Source organism: Amborella trichopoda, chromosome 9, assembly GCF_054954075.1.
Source record: "Amborella trichopoda isolate Santa Cruz 75 chromosome 9, AtrichopodaSantaCruz75HAP2 v2.0, whole genome shotgun sequence".
Classification (NCBI taxonomy): Eukaryota; Viridiplantae; Streptophyta; class Magnoliopsida; order Amborellales; family Amborellaceae; genus Amborella; species Amborella trichopoda.
In genome coordinates, this window is record NC_142344.1 from 48,067,820 (window position 1) to 48,079,059 (window position 11,240).

Genomic DNA, 11,240 nt, shown 5'->3' on the forward strand with positions numbered 1-11,240 from the left:
TATGTGCTTGTTGTCTTGTTCAAGTAATCTGTACTTGTTGTGTTGTTCAAGCAATATGAAGATCGCTACTTGTTTTTGACAACGTAGTATTGTTCAAACTCCAACTGCTTTATGTCAAAGTATCTTGCGTTTGAGGGGGAGTGTTAGGATATGGATATACATCGTTACTGATACATATCAGTATATCTCTTGATAAGATTAGGATATGTATCATATTGTTACACATATCAATATGGATATACATCTGTATGGATACATATCTCTTGATAAGATTAGGTGGTTTTTATATTTAAGATTAGGAGGTGTCTATCCATAACTATAGGTATTTATATTTAACTATTACTGGTTGTATATTTATACATAGTCTTGTATATTCCTGATTAAGAAATTTTAATAGAGTTCTCTGCAATATTCTAAAATAATCTTCCATGGGGGCTTAAGGCCCAAATATACAGAAATACAATTTGTAACATGATATCAGAGCCATAGACTCCTCGCCTCGGCTCAGATCTGAGCTTGCCAACCTCAGAGATCCTAGGTTATGGCTAAAATCTGAGCTTGCCAACCTCAGTTATGAGGTTACTCTTTACCTCCATCGTTGTTCGGCCCACCAAAGAGGGGAGAGTCTCAGGGTAACCGCATCAGATAACATCGAGCTCATTACCAAGCTCCCTTTGTTGTTCATGTAATCAATAGCCAAGTTGACATGCAGTCCCTCTTCCTTGGAATAAGGAAGCTTCCCAGATATGATTTCAAGTAAAAGTATGCCAAAGCTATACACATTGCTATCAGGGTCAGCAAAAGGAAAATCTGAATTGTCAGCACATACAGTAACTTGACTTTTCCAATCTCTTGAGGAAGGCCACCTTGGAACCTATTGTGGCTAAGATAAGCATCTTAAGTGATGATATATTGCCGACTTCTTTTGGTATCCATCCACTCAAGTCTCTTTGGCACCGATCCAATCCAAAGGTTGGCATCCACAAGCATCTTAGGTCGTTTTGAAGGATCTAGCACAAAGGAAAATCTGACCCCTGATCTCAGCATTACCATCCAAGGAAAAACACTCATATTCGTTCCAAAAATTTCCTCTGCATCTTCCTCTCTCTCTTTCAAAGCCCGAAGTCTCTTTCGCTCTCTACAAACAAATATGGTTTTCTCTCTCTAAATTTCTTCCATGTTTGGATAACATGGTATCAGAGTGAGGTTATGCCTTGATCGATTTTCTGTGACTCCGCCATTAAACATTTTCAGGAATCTGCAATGTCCTCCGCCATAAATCGCTTCAAGAATCTACAATGTCGTGCAATGTCACACAAATCTGGTTGCTAGATAAGTACTTGTTTTCTTTCCGATGAGATATTTTTTGGCAAAAAGTTCCTCTACTATTTGTTTCCTGCGAGTTCCTGTCTGTTGCTTCTGTATTTTTGTTTTCCTCATCTCTTGCCTGAGTAGGTCATTTTTATTACTCATCCCATCTCTTACTTTTTCTCATCCCGTAAGGCCATCTCTCTCTCTCTCCATTTTTTCTTGTGTTTTTTGTTTTTGTCCACTTTTGGCTACTCTCTCTCTTTGGTTTTCATTGTTATCCATGGGGTTGGAGCCATGGCATCGGCTTTTTCTCAAGCTGGCATGACCAAGATGCGGCTTTTTCTCAAGATGCCATGAATAAGATGAATCTTTGTCAGAGTTACAGGAAAACCCTATCGGCCAAGAACTTCTTTCAGGTTTCAATAGAACCAGAGTTGCAGAAAAAAAAAAAAAAAAGTTTTCCAATGATTCTCAGTATCTTCCTGCCATGTTTAATTGAGGGTTTATTCTCTCTCTTTTTAATCTAGGGTCTCTAGTTCGATCAACCCCTCAAACTCTTAATCGTCTGTAAATCAGTTTGTGGTTTTATCAGCCCTGATCTTGCATGTGGGGAACAACAATAAAAACGCTTTCAAGGCACTGATTGCATCGGAGTACACTGGTGTGGAAAGTCAAACTCGTCGAGTCTTTTGAGGTGGGGGTTTCTAATAAGACTCCTGAATTTCTTAAGATGAACCCAATGGGCAAGGTTCCCGTATTGGAAACACCTGAAGGTCCCATATTCGAGAGCAATGCTATTGCACGTTTTGTTGCTCGTTTGAAGGGAGATAACATTCTCTATGCCACTTCACTGTTTGAATAAGCCTTCATAGAGCAATGGATAGATTTTGAGATTTTGCATCTCTTGAGATTGATTCTCACATTAGTCAGTGGTTCTACCCTAGACTGGGTTTCATGGTCTACCAAACTATCTCAAAATTTAAGTATTAGTGAGAAAGTATCCTAAAATTTTAGAGAGAGTAAATATATCAAAATTTAGATAGTAAAAGTAGCTAAACTTTTTCAGAGAGAGACACTATCTAAAAATTTTAGAGAGAAAAATATCTGAAATTTTAAGCTTTAGAGAGAGAAAATATCTAAAAATTTCACAAAGAGAAACTATATCATATTTTATAGAGAGAAACTATTTCAAATTTTAATTATTAGAGAGAGAAAGTATCTTAAAATTTTAAAGAGAAAAACAATATTAAGTTTTTGAAACAAAGTATATTACAATTTGAGAGAGAAAAACCACATCAAATTTTTAGAGAGAAAAACTATCTCAAAACATTTAGAGAGGGAGAGACTATCTTAAATTTTTAATCATAGAGAGAGAGTACATTAAAATTTTAGAGAGAGTAATGTATCAAAGTTTGTTACCAAACAATGAACATCAAAATGATGGTGAATTTCGTATTATATATCAAAAAAGAGATTTGAGGAATTAATGACAAGAATCCTGAAGATATTACAAATCTATAACTTTTTTTTTAATTTTAAATATCCAAAATTCCAAGCTTTTACAATATTGTTGTATACTTGGAAAGAAAGTCGCCTATACATGGAAAGAAAGTCCCCTATACAGAGCAATCATTCACTGCATGAAAGAGGGGAAGGGGCAGCATGTCCAACATGCAGTTGACACTGTTTCTCACTCCAAGGCCCATTTGTCTATGCTTACCACTGCCCTCCTCATCCTCGTACATGAATGGGCCCTAACGCCCCATGGCAAGCATGCACTTCATAAGCTGTCGCTGAATTATTCACTATTTATGTTTACCATTCCTCCTCCAATATAAATGGGTCACTTCCTGCACAAATCAAACAAATTCACGAAACCAGCAGTCTTATCGCTTTGTAGCCCACAAGAATAATGGAGAGCCTCCCTCTTCCTCTTGCATGTGCCCTACTTCTCCTTACTGTAGGTTATATCTCCCTCAAAATCCACACTGTAAATTATACGTTGATCTGTACCACTATTTGCTTACTTATTGTTGTTCCTCATTAAGGGGGATATTTTTAATTTTTTTTTTTTTGTTCTAACTGTTTAACCCTTAAACTTTAACGCTTTATTTATAGAGAGGGCATTTCAAGTACCAGTCCCCGCGTTTATTTGCAAGCTTTTTGTATTTTGTAACGGAAACATAATGGTTACTCATTTTTTTCTGTATATCAAAATCTGGTGGCTAAAAATTTTAACTTTATTATTGCTAATTTTATTTTCAGAGTTTGGGTAGAATATCTACTTTTTATTTTTATTTATTTATTAGAGTTAATTGTTTTTAGAAATAGTATTAGTCTGGTTTTTTGTTTAGTTGAAAAAGTCCTTTTTTAAGAAGCGGATGTTATGTTTTTCTTTGGATGGGAATAAGTTGAGATATATGTGGAAAGGAGTCCGTTTGGTTTCTTTAGGAACGTAGGTTTCAAGTATTAGAAAGAAAGGAAAGGAGGAGACTAGTGCTTTTAGGACTGGAAAAATTGGTTTAATAGGAGTAATTATCTGATTTTGAAAGTTTGATAGAGGATAGTGGGAAATAGAAATAGTAGTAGTTATGTTTAGTTTTTCGCATTTTGTTTTTTATTTTAAAGGGAGTGTTATCTTTTTGGTTGGGTTGAAACTAGGGAAAGTAATGAGTCACATAAATGTAAAGGCAAGGTTGAGTTAGGAAAGGTGGAGAAAAGGAATAGTTATCTTTTTTATGAAAGAGAAGAGGGTGCAGAAAATGAATAGTTATCTTTTTTATGAAAGAGAAGAGAATTTATAAAATGGGTTGCATTCTATTGTAAAATAGAGATTGAATTTTTATTAATAAGGAAATTGCACGCTATTGTAAAAAGGAGATTGAATTTTGATTAATAAAGAAAGTTGAATGCTATTATAAAAACGAGATTGAATTTTGATTAATAAAGAAAATACTTTTTTGGAGAGAGAGACCCTTTCGGGGTGTTGTTTCTTCTCTTTGTTAATCTGCTCATGTCTGAATGCTCGTATCTGCATGTTTTTTTCTTTCTTCTTGTGATTCCCTATACGATATTTATTTCTCTCTTAAACGTGGTTAATTTTGCCGGTGTTGCTTGTTAGTAAAATTTATAGTGCATCCTTTTTCGCTGTTAGTAATCTAGTTTCATGAAATTTTTGTGTATTATCTTCGTGTAATGAGATATTTTGACTTGAACAATGAGCAAGGATAGATCTTTGTCACATCCCTTAGACGGAGTACTGATCTTCACTTACTTGTTGTTAAATGTTGCATGAAGGCAAGGCTTAGCCACTACCATGTTGCGGCGACGCGAGAGAGGGACTGGCTTCAGGCATTCCCTAACACTCGAATGCCTGATGTTATTCGTGTCCGCTTTCGCCCCGTGCCATCAGGTCTGCTGCGTATGGGTTCGCGCAATCGCGACCCCCGCTTCTTGTACTCCGACTTCTCTAAAGAGAATCATGATCCAAGAGAGACCACCCTCTTCTTAGAAAAGGAACTCAAAGAAGGAATGAACAAAATTCTCTACTTTCGCAAGTCGGAATTCAATTGTGCCTCTCCTTTCCTTTCTCGTGAGGATGCAAATGCCATGCCATTCTCGTCAGCTGATCTCCCACGCATCTTACAGCGCTTCTCATTTCCTCCCGTTTCTAGTGAGTCTGAAGAAGTTGGTATCACCCTAAAATGGTGCGAATCATTGGAAGCCCAGGAGAAATGCCTCACTTCTTTAGAAGCCATGATAGACTACGCTACCCACTCTGCTCAGGACCATAACATTACGATGCTCCGCACTAACGTCAATAAGGCTTCTGTGCTCCAAGCTTATACTGCAATAAAAGTACAAAGAGTGCCGAGTAAGCCAAGCTCCACAGCGTGCCATAACATGCCTTATCCTTATGCTGTGTACTATTGCCACTACATTGGAGAAGGAAGAATCTACGAGGTGAGCTTGAAAGCGGAAGATGGGAGCATAGTAGAAGCAATTGCGACTTGCCATGGAGACACTAAGGATTGGGCACCACCTCCAACGTGGTTTCAAGCCCTCCCCGTAGGCCAAAAGGCAGATCAACACAATTATGCTTGCCATTTCTTACCTGATAACCACATCATTTGGGCTTCCGTTTAATTTGCCATGATCAGATGATGCAGTCAAAATAACTCGTGGGACCTATATGTTGGAATAAATAAGAACGATGCATGCAATGTTGAAATTTTAAAATTTTACATACGCTCTGACTTTACAAAAGCTTTGATCCCATGTTTAGAGTTTTTGGAAAGGGCTAATCATAGTTACTCTGATACCATATTAGATTTTTACAAAAGCTTTGATCCCATGTTTAGAGTTTTTGGAAAGTGCTAATCATAGTTACCAGGAGCGCTAAACTAGGGTGGCACTCCCGCTCCAAAACTCAGCTCTGGCATTTCGTGGCCGCAATCTTAACCGAAATTGTTTAAAATTTTTTGGGAGCTCACTCCTATTTATAAGATTATCAATCGCATTCAAAGCCGAAATCTTAACCGAAACTGTTTAAAATTTTTTGGGAGCTCGCTCCTATTTATAAGATTATCAATCGCATTCCGAAATCTCAATCGAAACTGTTTAAAATTTTTTGGGAGCTCTCTCCTATATATAAGATTATCAATAGCAATCAAAATGGAGCTCGATCGTACGAATCGTGATTCCACTTTCACACGGAACACATTGTTTTAAATTGTAGATCACGTGCTCTCACTCACTTGTGTGTTAAAATCGTGTTAACACGACACAAAAAGTTTGTGCTACCGATGGTGTAAATTGTTGTTTAATGCCATCAAGGAGAAATTTGAATTAATATAAAAATAGATTTATTGTTCGTTAGAGATTAAGACGAAAAGAATAAAATTATTAGAAACATTTGGTTTTTTTAGCTTTTACATAATAAGGTTTTGCAGGTTCACTAAAATATATGCTTTTAAAATCGATAGATTCATTTTGCATTTAATGCATGTAATGATATATTTTTATTAATAAAATATTATGTCTTTTATTTTTTATTTTTAAGATGTGCATTAAATTCGTATGTAATGATCAAATTTTTAATTATTAAAATATTGGATGCCCTTACTCACATGTGTGTTGTGTGTTTTAGAATATGAGTTAACACAACACGAAAGGTTTGTGCTACTGATGGAGTAAATTGTTGTTTAGTTCCATCAAGGAGAAACCTGAGTTACTTTTCTATAATGAAATAAAAAAAATAGATTTATTACTCATTAGATATTAAGACAAAGAATAAAATTATTGGAAACATTTTGCTTATTTAGCTCATACATAATATGGTCCGTAAGGGTTCACAAAATATACGTTTTAAAAAAATCAATATATCAATTTTACATTTAATGTATCTAATGATAAGCTTTTTTTACTAAAATAGTATCTCCTTTATTTTGAATTTTTAAGATGTGCATTAAACGAGCTTGTAATGATCAAATTTTTAATTATTAAAATATTTGATGCCCCCACTCATGTGTGTATTTGAGAATTCGTGTTATCACAACACAAAAAGTTTGTACTACTGGAGTAAATTGTTGTTTATTGCCATCATGGAGAAACCTAAGTTACTTTTCTGTAATGAAATATAAAAATAGATTTATTATTTATTAGAGATTAAGACGAAAAGAATAAAATTAATGGAAACATTTGGTATATTTAGCTTATATATAATATGGTCGTGAGGGTTCACATAAATATATATTTTTAAAAAATAAGATAGATCAATTTTATATTTAATTTATGTAATGATAAATTTTTATTATTAAAATAATGTCTCCTTTATTTTTTTATTTTAAGATGTGCATTAAATGTATGTAATGATCAAATTTTTAATTAATAAAATATTGGATGCCCTCACTCGTGTGTGTATTTTAGAATAAATGTTAGCACAACACAAACAGTTTGTGCTATTGATGGAGTAAATTGTTGTTTAGTACTATAAAGGACAAACCTGAATTACTCTTTTATAATAAAATCTAAAATTAGATTTATTGTTTATTAGAGATTAAGATGAAAAAGTTTAATTACTCTTTTATAATAAAATCTAAAATTAGATTTATTGTTTATTAGAGATTAAGATGAAAAAGTTTAAGTTATAGAAAACATTTGGTTTATTTAACTTTTACATAATATGGTTTTGTGGGTTCACATGGAATATGAATACTTAAAGTTTTTTTAATGATATCCTTTATGCCCATCATTTCCCTTTTCATATCACGTGAACTTTTTAATGCATATCTAGCATTTAATGCTATCAATTCAAAATATATATTTGTTTGTTGGGGATGAAAAAAAGGGAAATTCAAACCTTTTTGAGAAAGTACTTTGAATGGAGCTCGATCATCTCCAAATAAGAATGTGGCCTTTTTTAGATGGGGGTACGACTCAACCTTAAGTGGAATCTCATTCTTATTGTGGATGGGAGTACGATCGTAATGAATTTTGGAGCACGGTCCCATTTTACATGGAACGTGTTCTCATTAAATAAGGATCTCGATCCAAATGTATCGAGAAATCTCTCCCTATTCAAACAGGATCTTGATCCGTTTTTTTTACCCTCCGGAACTCTCTTCCTAAGCTCTAAAACTTTGGGCAGCCATTGATCTGATGTTGCCTCTCCCGAAACTGGAGCCGATCCCGCTTCCGGTAACTATGGGGTTGAAAAGACTGTTGGTATATTTTGGAAAGATGCATGGTGCTTTTACAGTATTTGATTGAAAAAGTACGCACTCTTTTTTGGAGAGATAATTGCAAACTCAAAAAGTTTATCACTAATATCTCATTTTATAGGAGCTACACAAGTTACATCCACATATTACTATTATCTCATTACATGGTGCCTATTTATAAGTATTTACCTAGCAGCTTTCAAACTACCCACAAGCCCACGTGACTCAAACTACCCACAAACATAACTTCTAGATAACTACCCACTAACATGGAGTAATTATTTGATAACTCCCCACAATAGGTAACTACCCAATGACACCCATTAACATAAAGAGATACCCATAACTGATAACTATATTAGACACATACCACATGTTCTTAATTTTTGCATCACACGTCCTAAATTTTTTCATCATTTTCAACATGTAGGATCTTAATAAATTGTGGCTCTCATATCTTCCCACTATTGATCTTATTTTCCTTGTCCTTTCTGCTCATCTTGAAATATTACATTCTTAAAGTATTCAAAGCCCATCATTGCTGAAAATTACAATTACCTGTGTTTCAGGACTCAGCCAAGTCCATTCATACTTTGTCTGAGCACCCCTAAGTTGTGTGTACAGCTAGATGATACAGAAAAAAAAAAAAGAAAAATCTTAATAATCATTAAAAAATCCTTAAAAAAGAAAAGAAAAATCTTAATAATCGATAAAAAATCCTTTCTCACTCTCTTTAATCCCTTCTTACCCTCTACCCCTCCCCCCCTAACTTCATTCCCGAACAACTATTTTCAACCTCATCTACCCTTTTCCAACAAGAATAAAGAGAGCTTCATGCCCATATATACTCCTGTTAAGGGAAGTGTTCTTCTTGGGGGAGAGAGACCATGTAATTTGTTCTGCGGAATCATCCTCTTCGTGGAGGGAGACCGTAATTGGAGAGAAGCCATGGAAGTAGAGAAAGATGTGCCATGCCTACAATTAGAGTTGGAAGAAGGGATGGGGAGAGAGAGATGTTGTGGAGAGAGCTAGGTGGGTGCATGGGGAAAGGGGAGACACATGTCTCATGCAATTTCCTTGCTTGCCATGCATTTATTTCTGCTTCCTTGTACTACCGTGCCATCAAGATTCTTCTTCTTTGGGCCCGGACTATAATTTTTTGTCTTTTTGTTTTCTTATTTTCCTTTAAGTGCCTGCACCGGCTATTAGCGGAATTCAGCCGAACTAGGATCAGCCGAACCCAGGCCCGGCCCATTGCCACCCGTGATTAAAATGTCTGCTATGCGTCATGTAATAGATATCTGCTATGCGGAATGTAATAGATACAATTTTCTTGTCATAATAGTATGGCTTAAAAATAGGCCGTTATTACCTTGAAAGACACATCCATGATATTTTTAATTTTTGTCATTTTGCCCCCGGTCCGATGTTTGACACATTGAACCGCTTTATTTGTCACCTCGAAAATATGTTCTCTTTTTTTTTGGGGTAAATTAGAGGGGGAGAACCCCTCTTCCCGGTTTTCAATAATCCAAGATAAAAAAAATTACATCATAGTATTTTACAACCCTACAATAGGGCAATTGAGCTTCATAGTATTTTACAACCCTACAATAGGGCAATTGAGCTTCATCATTAAAAGATGAAGTTCTACCTCTCTTCTCTCTCTGTCCTCTCTCTTTCCCTTTTAAAAAAACTCATTCTGTCTCTCTCCTATCTCGGGCAAGGATATGAGTGACAGAGAGTCACCAAACCAGATTGTGGGAGAACCATTCAAAACAGGGTTGAAGAACAAAGGTAGCGGAGAAACCTGCAAAACTACAAAGGATGTAAAACAAGGATGATTGATGGTCTTATGTAAATCCCATCTTTTACAAAACAAGGATCAACAGTCTAGATGACGCAAATCCCATAGAAGAGTTTGCAGCAGTTACGCTGCTCGAAACCCTAACTGAGGTGTGAGCTTTTCAATGCAACTGTTTTTCAACCCTTTATGCTTCACCAAAACCTTTCCAATGAGTTCTAGAAGCCTCAGAGTCTAGTTTTGATGAAAAATCTCGAAAACTATATCCTCAATAGTCATTGTCGTAGCCTTCTTATTTTTAGAATTCACTATGATAGTTTCATGCTTTTCTTTTCTTTGGAGGCAAGAACTAACTTCCTCTAGGTATTCCAGAGTGTAGTCATTCTGATGAAATCATATCCAGTGGTTTTCAGTCTCGTGAATTGGCTGACTTACCATGGAGCCATCCAATGGCTGCAGTTTCTTGAAAGAGAGAAATACAGAGAGGACAGAGACAGAAGAGAGAGACAATAGCAGATGTTTGAGGGGATAAATAAAGCAGTTTGATGTTTCAATATTGAACATGGAACAAAATTGAAAAAAAATAAAAAAAATCATAGTTGTGTCCTTACAAGTAATGATATCCTATTTTCAAACCATACCATTATAATGGTAAAAAAAACTGATCCATATGGAAATTTCCGAAAACTTAAAAGCCAGGCCACAACAGGAAGGATCTTGAAGGCACGGCCAGTACAAAGAAGCAGAGACTGGCGTGTCTCTCCTTTGTCCATGTACCCACCTAACCCTCTCCACACCATCCCTCTCTCTTTCCCCTCCCTTCTTTCATCTCAAACCACAGGCATGGCACATCTCTCTCTCTAGAGGATGACTCTGCCCAATAGATTTCCATGGTGTCTCTCCCCCAAGAAGATAACTTCCCGGAACAGGAATCTTTTATGGGAATGAAGCCTCTGTTTATTCTTGTTGGAAATTTTGAATCCCAATGGCAACGAATGCTGGAAAAGGATAGATGGGATGGAAAATAATTGTTCGGAAAAGATGTTTGAGAGAGAAAGAGGGTGGTAGAAAAGGGGAACTTCGGGGGCCGGGTTAGAGAGAGTGACATAGGATTTTTATTTGTTTTTTAATTTTTTTGAGTTTTTAATTGTTATTATTCTTTTTTTAATGTATCCCCGAGCTGTACACAACTCGATGGGTACTCGGCCAAAGACTGATTGGACTTGGTCGAGTCCCGATACACTACACTGGTAATTGTGCTTTTCAGCAACCATGAGCTTTGAATACTTCAAAAGGTAATAATTCAAGATGGGAAAAGTGGACAAGGAAACTAAGATTGGTCGAGGGAAGCTAGCTATACTTTATGAAGACCTTGCTTGCATCGTTATTATTTCAACATCCAA

The 11,240-nt window shown here is 35.8% G+C and overlaps 1 protein-coding gene across 1 annotated transcript; it reads left to right on the forward strand.

The window, feature by feature from the left end:
* The first annotated feature begins 2,934 nt into the window (after window positions 1-2,934).
* On the forward strand, window positions 2,935-5,550 carry LOC18441790 (BURP domain-containing protein 3). Its single transcript, XM_088845971.1, has 2 exons — window positions 2,935-3,271; window positions 4,609-5,550. The coding sequence occupies exons 1-2, from the start codon at window positions 3,224-3,226 to the stop codon at window positions 5,455-5,457; spliced, it is 897 nt and encodes a 298-aa protein (XP_088702097.1). The 5' UTR covers window positions 2,935-3,223; the 3' UTR covers window positions 5,458-5,550.
* The last annotated feature ends 5,690 nt before the right edge of the window (window positions 5,551-11,240 follow it).

Coding starts and splice junctions, on each gene's coding strand:
- LOC18441790 (XM_088845971.1), top strand. CDS start 3,224: ATGGAGAGCCTCCCTCTTCCTCTTGCATGTGCCCTACTTCTCCTTACT. Junction 3,272..4,608: donor GTGCCCTACTTCTCCTTACT/GTAGGTTATATC, acceptor TGTTGCATGAAG/GCAAGGCTTAGCCACTACCA.